The sequence below is a fragment of the Phaseolus vulgaris genome, chromosome 3, assembly GCF_000499845.2.
Source record: "Phaseolus vulgaris cultivar G19833 chromosome 3, P. vulgaris v2.0, whole genome shotgun sequence".
Taxonomy (NCBI): domain Eukaryota; kingdom Viridiplantae; phylum Streptophyta; class Magnoliopsida; order Fabales; family Fabaceae; genus Phaseolus; species Phaseolus vulgaris.
The window spans coordinates 42,557,809-42,572,632 of NC_023757.2; the positions used below are offsets into that span (position 1 = coordinate 42,557,809).

At 31.4% G+C, this 14,824-nt stretch overlaps 1 protein-coding gene across 1 annotated transcript; it reads left to right on the forward strand.

Moving 5' to 3' along the window:
- Positions 1-12,114: 12,114 nt before the first annotated feature.
- On the forward strand, positions 12,115-14,297 carry LOC137807869 (dof zinc finger protein DOF5.6-like). The gene is made up of 2 exons (XM_068608704.1): positions 12,115-12,413; positions 12,941-14,297. Exons 1-2 carry the CDS (start codon positions 12,360-12,362, stop codon positions 13,871-13,873), a joined length of 987 nt encoding a protein of 328 aa, XP_068464805.1. The 5' UTR covers positions 12,115-12,359; the 3' UTR covers positions 13,874-14,297.
- The last annotated feature ends 527 nt before the right edge of the window (positions 14,298-14,824 follow it).

Consider the following 14,824-nt stretch of genomic DNA (forward strand, 5'->3'; position numbering starts at 1 on the left):
AGGTGCATTCGAGTCCCATGTTAAGAAGCTTGGTTGCTGAAGTTGCTTTGTAGGTGAATAGGCAAGCTTCCATGATTGAAACGTGTCAAGAGGAGATGAGACATGAGGTTGAAACAACAAAATTAATCATTATGTAATTGATTATATGGGAAGATAATTTATTATTTCCCATATAATCAATTATGATGAAGCTTTTTTTTTCAGTTCTTTGAGCATGGGCTTGCATGGTTTGGAATTAGTTGGACTTTTTGCCTTATCAGTGTTGTATTGTAGGTCTTGTGTTGAAGGAGTGTGTTGGTATGTGGTGTTGTACTTGTTTTGTTGTGTCCTAATTGATTTATTGCTTGGATCATTAATAGGTATGACCAAAACAACATCTATTATGCATACATTTGTGCTTATTTGCAATATCCATGGCTGAAATGTGTCAAATGAGTTTGACACTCACAGCAACTGAGGCATGCATGTCACTCATAACCAGCTAGAGTTTCTTTCGTGTTGTTTTGAATAGTGTTTGCAATTATTTTCATGGCATAGAAAGTAAAAAATGAATTAAGAGTTTCGATTCTGATATACTGATATACAGTGAAAAAAGGGTTTATGATGGTGGTATTTGTTTGTGTTAAAAGTATGTCGTTAGTGTGTATGAAGTGTTATTATTTGACTGAAGATGAAATTAAATTGGTTAAGAAAAATAATTATTGATTACAAATCAAAATTAGATTAAGATCCATAAATCACTTATATGACAAATAGTTTATATATTAGAATAAAATTTATATGAATTTAATTTAAATATATTTATGTTAATATTTTGAAATTATTATACACTCATATAGATTAGGATTTGAAGTTAAGAAAATTGGTAATTACTCACTTTTATTAAATTAGAAAAATATGAATGTTCATTTAGAAATTTAGAATATAAAATATAGTAATGAACCACAAAATATTAGTTATGCCTCTCAATTGCATACTTACATTGAATTCAAATAATTTGGATACAATTTATTTAATTACAAAATGTTATACATTAGGCTTGTAAAATTCATATTTACATATTTTTTTAATTTTTTTATCAATTATTATAATTTAAATGTGTTTTTTCATCTTATTTAGTTGTATCTATTGTATATTTATTATCAATTAGGTATGTAATATTTACACCAACTGCTGTATATTTTTTGAAGTTTATGAAAATTACAATTTTAATTAAATATTTTATAAATATTTCCATTTATATTTTATTTTATTTTATAAAAAAAATCAATATTTTTGTATGTATTAATTATGTCAAATAATTCATATTTTTTTTTCAACTAAGTTCACGAATCGTAATGAAAATAATATTTTAATAACACCAGAAAATATCTAACTAGAAGAAAATTATAATCTTAAAATTTCATCAATTAAAATATTTTTTATTTATAACAATCATCAAAGTATTCACAATTTTTTCCTTTATTTTCTACCCCTTATTTCAAACAATTCTCATCCCACGTTTCCATCTTATTTTCAATCCTTCAAATTCTACTTGATAGAGCCGAAGAACTTTGATGAATTGTGTTGAGTGGTTATAAAAAGCCAAGAAAAAAAGGGTATTCGGGTGGATAGTTTTCGGGTGACTTTGGTTGACTTTTTAAAATTGGCTTAAGGAGTTATGGTAGGAAAAGTCAACTCTAAAAACTATCTTTGGAGAAAAATCATAATCTCTATATAATTGGCTTGTATCATTGTGTTAATGAACTTATCTGGATTATGTATCTTTTTTTTTTTTTTTTGAGAATATCTTTATGCCATCCACTATTATTGCACTTCCTCTCTCTTCTTTATAATAAATAATCTTTTTATGAAAAGAAAAAAAAAAGGTTTTGCCTATTCAATTTAATTAGGTAGAGGGTGACATGTGTGGGTGTATAACTTATCCTGCAAGGTTTGTGTGACATTTATATGAATAAGGAATCTATTCGAATGTCTTAAAGGAGGAACCCTATTTGCTCCTTTATAGCCTTTCGTTTTATTTGGTGAGTTGCTTAATGTGATCCAAGATTATATGCCTTTTCACCAAAAGGAATTACAACTAATAAAAGTAAGCAAGAAAAAAGTTTCTGGGTTGTCATATTATCATCCAAAGTGAATGTAGAGTATTCATCACGTGAAGGTTCATCATTAAGAAATGTATGAGTAGGCTCAAGCTCAAGCTCCTTGTTAGCTAATAGTCTCAATTTCAACAACTTCAAACACTTATTTCGTTGAATTCTACTTCTATCTATTAAAGATTCAAACACGTAAGCTTTGAATCTAGATAAAAAAAAACTTTCGTCTCCATTATCCTGTTCTTATGTTGAAAATTACTGGGATTTGAAAGGAACCTAGGCTATGTGCTCAAGCTTTTATATTAGTTCAACTTCGTTTTCGTTCCATTTACTTGCGTAAGGAACTTCTATCTTCACCCAAAAGCAGTTTGCAATTACTTCTCTGTTCAATCAAATTTAAACTTCAATTTGATTCTTTTGTCAAATGACAAAAATATCTTTAAATAAAAGATTTGGATAAAAATATATTATAGAAAAAAAAAATTAATATATTTCTGAATTTGAATTTTTTTAATATTTTTATGGATTTCCATTTTTATTTTTTTTCAGGTTTTGTTTTTTGAACTTTTTTTCAGAATATATCTTTTTTATTTGGAATTACTTTTTCAGAATGAGATTTTGATTTTTTAATTTTATTCTAGAATTTCATTTCCCAAACACAATAATATATTTTGGATTTGCTTCTGTGAAATTTATTTTTTTAATTCTGAATTTTTGTTTCCGAAACGAAAGGAATTTTTGGAGATTTAAAAGTGTATAGGTGTTAAAAAAGTTGGGTGTAGGAAGAATTTGTACTTGGGTTTGAGTGTATACTTGGGTTTGACGTACTTGGCCCATTAATGTCTTAATACAGGACCCAAAACTCGAAGGTTGTTGTTTTGTTGAGGACTCTTTCTTCCTACACCTCCATAACTTATTGTGCCACTCCATACTAAATGTAAAAATATTGTTTTATCCTTTTTTTATCACCCTATACATAATTCGAAAGATGTTTTTGAATCTGAAAGTGTTTTTGAGATTTATAAAATTCGGAACTTTTTTTTGGATTTAATATAAGTCCATGGATTATGTAATCTGGATATATTCTGTATTATATAATCTGAAAGTCAATCTCATATTTAGAAGAGACTTTTAAATTATGTAATTTAGAAGCTAATCACACGTCTAAAAAAGGATTTTCAGATTACATAATCCAGAAGCTAATTCTGGATCTAGAAAAAGATTTCCAAATTATGTAATCTGGAATATTTAAAAAGAGTATTTTTGAAATAAAAAAACTTATGGGGTGGCACAAGAAAGTATGGAAGTGCAGGAAGAAGAAGCAGTCTTTGTTGACTACTCAGAAAAACTTTGACCAAAAATAGATAAACCCATTTTAGTTGAACGCGATCGTGTTCTCACTCTTGCTTAGGCTGGACCAATAACACAAATAGGCCCAGGCCAAATAGATAAGCATTAATCGCTAGATAAACTTATTTAAAGATTATTATGAACTATTGATTTAACTACTTTACTCAACAAAATTGACTTATTTCTTTTAGAGCCTTCCTTCTCTTGAAACAGATAAATGATAAAATTATTCTTTATTTTAGTGAATTTCAACCATAATTATGCCTTAACTTATTGGAATTCTCATTGTCCCTAATGGACTAAACTAATTTTAATTTATTAAGATCATATTGATTGTGTCTTAATGAATTCACTAAATTAGTTAACTTATATATATATATATATATATATATTATAATATAATATAATGTGAGTTCACCTTAACTAATCAGTTATTAATTAATTAATTAATCTCTATAAAACTCGTTAGACAACAAATATGAACGCACCCATTTTCCTTTACACTTCCTTTTTTTAGCGCATCTATTATCTTTTATTTTGGGAGAAGTCAATAACGTAAGGACATTATATATACATGATATTTTATACTTATTAAAAAATACTTTAGGTTCACACTCAAAAAGAGATCATCTGAATAAAGTTTTTTATGTATAAAAGGATGTAAATGAGAAATATATTTAAATATTCTGAATAAAAATAAAATTTACTGATGCGATGAGGAAAAAAAAACCTTGCTCCTCCTAAGCATGTTAGTTTTAATGGTAGTTAAGGTGTCGCACAAGTAATATCTAGGGCAAGTGAACAATCTATTCCATGTTGTTTTTCCTATTTTAGAGGACTCGAGATTTGTGTTTTTTATTTTATTTTATTTTAAAAGCTATATTTCTAATTGATTTTCTTGAGCCTATAATTTTCCCTAAATTAAAGGTCCACACCTCCTAATTTTTCTATATTATTTTGTCAATCTCATTAACTATTATTTTAATTTGATAGTATTCAATCATGATTACTTGAATTAAAACTTATTAGTTTGTTTCCAAATTTAGTTGTACATTCTTGCTTCATCGGGGAGAATTTTATAGATTTATATAGGATAAATAAAATAACTTTTGATTTATTCATTAATACTCATAATTTTATTTTTTTGGTTGAGTTACGTAAGAATGAAAAATGATGGATAGTCTTATCTATGTCATAGGTAAGTAAAATTGTCCATTTAACCATGATACATGGATCAATCTCAAACTAATTTTTAAAATAATTTTTTTTATTGGCCTGTCAAATGAGTTGGTTGAAAAAATTCCAACTCATAAGACCCCTACGTAAAGTGAGTTAAGATTAGGATCAAAGTGAATTTTTCTTACTACAAAACTTTACTTGACTCTTAAATCTTTCCATAATTACTTAAGTTTTAAAATATTTTAAATTGTAAAATGATCCATAAATATTTTACATTAATAATAATTTTTATTATTTGAAACTTAATTAGAATATTATGGTCCAATCCAACTTGTTTGTCTCGACCACCCAATTCAATTTGTGTTTGTCTAGACTTGATCTGATATCGACTGAACTCAACATTGTTAATATGGATTAACTTTTCTTGATCCTATCTCAACCTGACCTAACACGTCCGAATATCAACCTAACTTTATGTGGGTCTAACATAAGTTGACCCAACATGGATCTAACTCGATTCTGCCCGACATAGGTCTGACTTGGCTTGATCATACATGAACCTGACTTAACTCTGCCAAACGTGGGCATGACTCGACTCAACTTGATGTGGGTTTAACTATACGTGACCCTAGATGAACTCAACTAAACTTAGTCTAAGGTGGGCCTAACTTGAGTTGTCTTTATGTGGGGCGCGACTTGAATTGGCTCTACATGGGCTTGACTCCACTCAACATTTTTCTAACTCGACATGACTCGATATGGGCTCAACTGTACTCGACCTGACATGGACCTATCTCAACTCAACCCAACGTGGATCTAACTCGATTAGACTCGATGTATGCCTAATTTGACTCAACCGAACACGACTCTACTCAATTTGCTCAAGGTGGGACCTACTTGACTCAACCCAAAGTTTGTCTTATTTAACCGACTTAATTTGGGACCTACTTGACTCAATCTGACATGGGTCTAACTCGGTCCAACCCATTTCAACTCAGCCCAACATGGGCATAACTTGACTTTTTCTAAAGTGGGTCTGACTCAACTTGGCTCAAGGTGAGCCTGACTTAGCTATACTCGACTTGAGGTAAGCCTAACTGTTCTCGACCCAACGTGTGCTTGACTCTACTTGGTCTTATGTAGACTTATCTTAACTCAACCCAACGTGTGCCTGATTTGACTTGGCCTAATGTGAGCTTGACTCAGCTTCAACCGACATGACCCCACTTAACTCGACCAGGTCCTACTCAACTGGATTAGAGGTGAGTCCTACTCAACTTGACCTGAGGTGTGCTCAAATGAAATTGGCCTGACATGGACTAAACTCAACTCGACTCGACGTGGATCCAACTCAACTTCGCTTGACATAGGTCCAACTTAACTTAGTCAGATGTTGGCATAAATTAACTTGGCCAATGCAGGCTCGACTCAACTCAACACAATGTGAACTTGATCAACCTTAACTTAGCCTAAGCCCAACTCAATCTTACCTACTTGACTTGGGGTTTGACCTAACCTGGCCCGTCATGAGTTCGACCGAATGAGGTTGACCAAGGGGTGACTGAACTTGGCCAACGTGGATCCAACCTAACTTTGTTTGATATGAGCTAGGCCCATTTCAATCTTATTTGACCTAACAGAATTTGGACTCGACTCGACCTTTACTTGGTTTGACTTAACTTATCCTGTGTTCTGTTTGGCTCAGGACAACTTGGGTTAGGCCTAATTTGGTATGATCTAGACCTAGTGTGTTTTAACCTAACTTGTATTTGATGTAACCTAAGTCCATCTCAACCAACTTGACATGGTGTCAACATGACCTAACTCGACCCATGTCCGACTCGACTTTATCTATGAGTTTGGATTTGGATTGAATAAATATTTTTCAAGTGTATACAAAAATTTATTTTTTATTTTATTTTAAAATGAGAATTTTTACTTTAAAAATGACTCATGTCTTAGTGCTTACCCATTGAACTTTGGTTGACATTTTTTTATGTGGATTGTTTCATCTCGTGGACTGTTTTGACCTCAACCCATGAGTCAAGACTAAACATTATGGATTAGCCGAAATTATGACCTATCACTATAAATACATTAACTTAAATTTTCGATTACGTTTGATTATTTAAATGAGATCCCCATGCTATTTCATATCATATCATATATTTATATAATTTTATGAAAAAAATATATTGTTTATCTTTATAATATTTTGTGGGTTAAATTAAAATAAATTTATAGTAAATAGAAAATGATAATTTTGTTCCTAGATTGCTAAGGTTAAAAAATAATTTAAGAATTTATTTTATGAAAACAAAACTTAACTAAGTTATAAATGAATGAAGAAGTTTAAGTTTTTAATCAGACTCAATTAAATAAACGAGTCAAAATTGAGTTATAATTTTTTTTACAAATTATGTTCAAGTTTCAAGAATTCAGTTTGACTTAACTCTTTTATATATTCATTTTACATATTTGTTGGAGATCCCACATATTGTATACTATGAAATGCTCTAATTTCTAGTCGATGTGGGATCTCCAACAATATTGGCTTCTCTTTTGTAAATAATTTCATGTTGTGTTTTATTTTGTACACTAAAATTAAATAAGAAAAAAAATCAAATTTATCAAAAAAATGAAAAGAAAAAAATCATGTTTAGAAATGATTATTTTTTCTTTTTTATAACTCCCTCCTAATAAAAAAAAATATTATTTTTCTTCTTTTAGTTTTTCTCCCCATCAAACAAACATATATATGATTTGGTTCCACTTAATACAGTGAACGGGTCCTTGGCAAAATGAAAATATACCTATGTTGTCCTTCCATCGTTTGGAACAATGTATGACACAGTGAAAAGAGTTTATACATATACAAATCTCATCTAAAAGAGTTGTTCCATTGGGAAGAAAACCATGGAAATGAAAAAAAAAACGTGAAAAACATCCCTATTAGAAGTAAGTATATATATATATATATATATATATATATATATATATATATATATATATATATATATATATATATATAATCATACAGAAAAAAGAAAAAAAATATTTTATTTTATCCAGTACTAAAGAATTCCTTGGTATTTTTGGTTTGGATTTATAATAACATTTTAAATTAAAAATAAAATAAATATTATTAAAATATTAATTTATTAGTAGTTAGGTATATATTTTTACTTGTATACAGTGGCAACTTATCAACAATTTTGGTTTCCATTATTTAACTTCGTTTGGTAGCATTTTGGATCGCAGCTGACATGGGTAGATGATAAGAAAGGCGGGAAAGTATTTGATGTAGAAATAGGGTGGGTCCTTTAAAGGGTTAAATGTGGAACCAAAATAACACAAACAAAACACTAATGATTATTCATGGCTACCTACATGCCTAGGTACAAACAAATGAACGAGGGGACAAAACCCAACAACCAAACCAAACCAACATCCCACATAATAAGTTCCTCTGTTGGATAAAGATCCTCTCAGTGTCCTTCATCTGCCCCATAGATTCCTCCATCTATATAAAACAAATTCTCTCCTCCAAATCACTCTTTCATCTCATTATTAACTTCCCTTTTCATTCCACTGCGCCGCAGTACTCTCCCTTCGCATTTCCCACTCTCGCACATCACCCACAACCCAGATACGTACTAATCCCTTTACGTGCCTAACACAAATTATATACAATTTCAATTTCAATTTGTTATACAACTTTGTTCCCTCATCTATTTACGTTGGAATTCAAACTAAAAATAATGTATCAAATAAGTGGGTGTGTGGGATCGGGAGCTATCAGGTAGGTGTATGTGGTGCTATAAAGGGGGGGTGCTGTGCTGGGGCTTTTTCCAATTGGCTTTTGTTTGCATTTGCTATAGCTCTTCAATTCCGAAGGAAAACTTTGGATGTATTGAAAAGAAGGTTCATGGTGGTGGGGTCTCATCCTTTCGATTAATTTAACCCAAAGAATTCCAAATTGACTGCACCCATTACGAGGGACGAGAGTTCGAATTTTTGACCAAAATCATGCTGCGGACCACACATCTACCATCTACCTTATTAACCTATTTTTGTTAATCATCGTCATAATGATGTATAGAATCAAACTTCACGCAAAGTTTTAAGGTAAGCGTACTGTGGGATCTAAGTGTTTGAAAAAATCAAACTACTTATATCATAATCAGTGACAAAATTATGGGGATCAGATTTGTTAGCATATCATTGGTCTATGTTTGTAAAAAGAAAACAAATCATTACTATCGTATTACTGTAAACAAGGCTAGGATGGAGCAAATCATACTACAAACATGGCCTCACAGAACATTATTTCGAAATTTAGACTATGGTTGAAAAAGATAAAAAAGTGAATGGTATGTTTTACATATTTAATATATATACTGTTGTTAACAAAAAGGAAGGGGGTAAAATATTATAAGATGAAGAGAGGAGGACTGTAAAAAAATACAAAATTTTGGAAGAAAAAAACAACCCTAAAAAAATTTGCGCTTTAAATATTTTTGAGAAGAACTTTAGCTTTTAAATTGAGTAGAGATCGAGTTGGGCTTTCTGAAATGTCTCTCATTTTATAGGAAAAGAAGGAAAGTAAAAAAGAAGAAGAAATAAAGCAAAACATGTACAATTGCAGCATAAAGATATAGGTAGCTTGAGATTGAAGGCTCTTGGGCAGTTTTTAAGTTTTCCCATATATTAAAAGTATGGTTAATTAATCATGTGCGTTGAAAGCCAAAGAAGCATCTCTAGCTAATACTTAGCATAGTTTTTAATTAAAACCCAAGTCTTATAAAAACTTATTGATTTTGCATGATAAACGTTTTGAATTTAATAATTGAATTTTAAGAATAAAAATATTTAATTCTATGATTAAATTACTTTTTGAGTCATAAAATATTAAAATATAAATATAATTATAAACATTTAAATTTTATAATAAGATCTCAAAGTTACAGTTAAATTTACGAGAAAATCTTAAAAAAGTAGTAGTACATCATAAAATGTCATACAAGTATTTTATGATCATTGTATTGAAGACTACTCTTGTGATTAAATCATTTACGTACCGAAACCTTTGCCACCTTTACCTGTGGACATGGGTCATGATCAACTGAAATATTTTTTACGATAAAAGAGGAAAAAAAACACTTTTTCTTCCTCATAAGTCCAGAGAATACTTATACAAATTTTGTCTCTTTAACTGCTTTAACTGTTAGAGAGAATAATATCATATATTGGGTAATGGTATTATGAGTACATTTTATTATTGGTTAAATTTATTAAAAATTAAGAAAGAAATTTTTTTAATCAAGTAGTACTACTGTATATTTTTCTTTAAAATCTGTAAGATAATAAAAATGAGGAATACGTTTTGTAATGCACCTTTCTTAATTTTTGTTTTCCATACACACACACACACATATATATATATATATATATATATATATATATATATATATATATATATATATATTAAACTCCCAATCTAATAAGTTGGTCAATTTAATCGAGATTAATCAACCACTGAATGTGAGATTTGCCAAATGGGCTTTATCAAATTTTCAATAAATTTTATATTTATAATGTATTATAAGATTACTCAACCAAACCTAATCAAATGTGAAATGAAATGTGTAATTTTTTTTTAATTTACTTGTTTGCCATAATAAACTATTATTGATAATATAATCTATTATGTTTAAATATATAATTGATTATGGATGTTCTCAATCATAAGTCATTATGACTTCCTTCAAATAAATATTTCACCTTTACGTTTTTATATTAATATGATAAGAAAAACTTGTACCTCATTTTTATATTTTATTTTGTTAAAAATAAAAACATTTTACAATAAATTTTAATTACACATTAATAGATGCTAAATTGTTTTAAATAAAAAACTAATTTTAAAACTAATTATAAATTAACATTAGTTTAATCAATACTACTTAGAATTGATTTAAAAAATGATACTAATAAATTAACATTAATAACTTTAGAATCGTACACATATTTAACACAAATTCAATACTATTGATAATTAGCGTGATTTTGTTTTGTTAGAGTCGATATTCCAAACTAAGCATTAGGTACATAAACTTTAACTTAACTTTAGTCATCTTCTTCAATTTAAGGAGAATATATTCTAGATATAAAAAATAATTAACTACTTAATATTTAAATGGCGTCTTCAATTAATTAGTGTTTGTGGCGCGAACTTTTAACCCTTAAGTATGACTTCAGCAACAGCCCTAATGATGATCGCTTAACGCAGTAGTTGAATACTAGAAAGTTTTTGGACAGTACTCCACAACACAAAAGCAAATAAAGAAACAAGACCTAGAATACACAGTGATCAAGGAACAATGATATCATGCTGATGATTGAAACAGTAGTAATCCATTCATCAATCTCTGTACTATAACAAACAAACACACACTCACTCATGCATCTACAAGACAAGAACGCAGTGAGGGTAACGTGACGTGAGCACACTCCCACTTTAATCACCTGACACAGGGCGTGTACTTGGGGTTTGGGTCTTGTAGATCAGGTTGGGTTGTGTTCGTCACTCACACCAATGCCATCAGTGGATATGATAAAACTCCTACAGTACCATACCTTTCTCCTTCTTCTTTCACCTGTCAGATTATTCCCTAAAACTTCCCTACTCCAATAATATCGCTATCAGATGAATGACATTACTCTTGTGCTAATCACTCTGTTGGTATACCACTTCACTTTACAACATCATACCTGCAACCTCTTTCTATTTCAAATCAAATATATAAATTTCATTATTTAATAATCATAATATTCATATCTTCATTCATAATGTATTAATATAGCAAATTACATATTATACATGGTGAAAACTAAATAAAATATCATTGTTTCATTAAAAAATAGGTATTTTTTTGGAAATGATGAGAAGCTAAACATAATATTGTGTGAGAATTATTGTCTTTAGTAGGTAGGAGGAGGATGGAATGGAGGGAAAAAGAGAAGAAATGAATAAGGAGGGAGAGTGTGGGAATATATCCCTTGCTTGTGGGAGGAGGGAGAGAGGGTCCAGTGCTTTTGGGGTCCACAAGTAGAGTGCTCTTTCGGCATGTGTTCTTTATCGAGAACCCAAATATTCTCACCTAGCTTCTGTCACTTCATTCAGACATGTCTGTAGTGCCAACTATGTTTCTGTGTCTTCTCTCTCTCTCTCACTCACTCATTCGCAGTTACCTCTTCCAATCGATTCTAATCTAATCCACTAACGGCTACACTTTGCTTAATGCTTATCTCATTCCTCATACCAACCACTAACTGTGACTGTGACACTGAATATTTTTCTGGTCAAGCTGAGCTAAGCATTGGGGCCACACATATTTTAAGGGTCCACTATTTTTGTCACCGACGGGGATTTATGACACTCTCTCTCCCTCTCTCTATAAAGTACAATGTCTCACCTCAACTCATTCCCCTCACCTTTTTCTTTCTTCATATTCACTGTCACTTCCCAACTAACACTCTCATTGTCGCACAACACAATCACAATATACCACTCGCAACTCATACAAAACGAAGTACACTGCCTCCTTCTCTTCTTCACCTACACTTCCACTTAGCCTACACTATTCTTTTGCTGTTCCATGCTCATCATACAGTATTGCTAGCTAGGGCACTAAGATACTAACAAACTTGTTCCTGGATTTTCTTGTAAAAATGGGTTTTTCCTCTCTCCACGTCTGCATGAACTCATCAGAACAATGGCTGCAGGTATGCATGACTATATCTATCAAAGAAATCTGTTCGCTTCTAGTTTTTCAAACTCCTGAGAACCATGTTGCTATATTGATATATATATATATATATATATATATATGTGTGTGTGTGTGTGTACTTATGCGCGAATTAATAGTCATTATACTTGGACATTTCAACTCTAGTAGTACTTGTTATTTATTATTAAGTCTTCATAATTCATACCACAGTAACGAAATACAACTGTTTAACGAGAGTTTTAGGGTTTTAGCTGATGAAGATTTACGGTTAGAATGATAAAATATTAATCAAGAAGCTAGTAGCAGCATGTATAGTGTCAAGTTGTAGGATGCAATTATCTATTTAAATTAGAATGTTTTGCTAAAGGGAAGGAGGGAATGTGAAAAAGACAAGGGAAAGAAAGATGAGAGAGAAATAGCAGAAGAATAAAGAGAAGGTCCCAATCCAAAATAAGACAAAATTGACAGTACGCAGCACATTTTCCTATTCATTAATTATTGTTTCTTTATATAAAATGTCAGGGCACAATTCACGAAGAGAGTAGGGTGGATTCTTCTTCACCATCAGGCGACATGCTTCCATGCTCGAGACCGATGACAGAGAGGAGGCTAAGACCCTCACAAGATCAAGCCCTCAAGTGCCCTAGGTGTGAATCAACACACACCAAGTTCTGCTACTACAATAACTACAGTCTCACTCAGCCCAGGTACTTCTGCAAGACATGTAGAAGGTACTGGACCAAAGGAGGCACTCTTCGGAACATTCCTGTTGGAGGAGGTTGCAGGAAGAACAAGAAAGTTTCTATTAAGAAACATAATGACCACCAACCAGCTATTAATCAAAACCAAACACAACCTGCAGGACCCTCTTATATTCATAATCATAAAGATCTTCAACATTCCTTCTTGGATGTGCAGTTTTCCCACCTTAACAATTTACTGGGGACTAATGCTGGGGTACTGGGAAACCCTAATTTCATGGATAGTAAGTATAGCATGGGAATGCTAGAGAACCCTGGGCCTATTGACTTCATGGAAAGCGGGTTGGATGGTATGAATATGATTGGGGGTTCTACTAGGAATTTGGATCTTGTTGAAAATAGTGATATGAGTGTGGGTGGTGGTGTTGGGCTTGGTGATATGAGTGGCGCCTACAATGGATTACCATTAAATTATCAAGGTCTTTCTACTGCAGCATTTGGAGGCATGTCCCTTGATGGAAGCATCAGCAATGTTGGAACTTATATAATGGACTCTTGCCAGCGACTTATGTTGCCCTATGAGGGAGGTCATAACATCCTTAACGGTTCTATTGATGTGAAGCCAAACCCTAAGCTGTTGTCCCTTGAATGGCATGATCAGGGTTGCTCTGATGCTGAAAAAGTGTCGTTGGGATACCTTAATGGAGGATCATGGAGCGGCTATGGATCTTCTACAACAAACCCTTTGGTCTAGCACTAATAATTAATCTCACTTCTCATGAATCATGCAGAGATATACGATCAAAGGTGGTGATAAGCTCTCTCCAGTATTGGGAAATATGTTTAATGGGCTAATTAATCTGGTTCTTATCCTATATAATTTATATTATAATTATTGCTCATAAAGCTTTTTGCTAGGAGGGTTCTCTATATGTATCTTTGGTAATGTTTCTATCTGTCAAGTTGGTCTTTGATTGTTATTGACTTAACAAAAAGAGTGTGAACGGGGCAGCTTCAGTGTCAAAATGGACTGCTTTGGTGCTTTAGATTCTTCTTGTCTTGTGTGCGCAGAAGCTCTCTGATAACTTTAGGATTTGTTGTAAGATCGAGGATGATATGATAGTTCTTTTTTCAGGTTGAAGAAAATGTGCACTAGTACTATATTATATTTATTTCTATGTTTGTAGGCTTCATTATGTATCCTTAAGTATTCTTGTGCTGACTCCTTGTAACGTTAGAAATTTGAGTAATATTTTCCATGGAACCTCAATTTTTCTAGGGCGGAACTTCAGTTGTCCAGAGATTGAATTGCGTTCATATTTAATGAATTTAATTTAATTATTAAGAAATTTTAATCAAAATGACTATATTAATTGAACATAAAAATTATCAACTTAACTAAAAAGTTACCTAAACAAATTTAATTTTTCATGAGATGAGTTTTTCCTCCAACAACAGCCCTTCTTCCCGGGATAAGATCTCCATTTTCAAAATATCTTAATTCAATAAGGCATGGCAGTGAACAAGTTGAAAATGAGTTTACTCTCTCTCTATCGTGTAAAAGACGAGATGGTTTAAGGTGTTGGGTTGTGGTTTGAAGTGAGTGTCCATAGCACATTTTTTTTCTCAGTAATGAATATATTACAAATATTTACAGAGTTACAGCAAGATTAGATTGTTCAATGTGTACTTGAGCCCTAGGCTC

Bases quoted from the DNA above. Each gene is read 5' to 3' on its own strand.
- LOC137807869 (XM_068608704.1), top strand. From the start codon at position 12,360: ATGGGTTTTTCCTCTCTCCACGTCTGCATGAACTCATCAGAACAATGG. The intron at 12,414-12,940 runs GTATGCATGACT...ATAAAATGTCAG, and splicing joins CATCAGAACAATGGCTGCAG to GGCACAATTCACGAAGAGAG.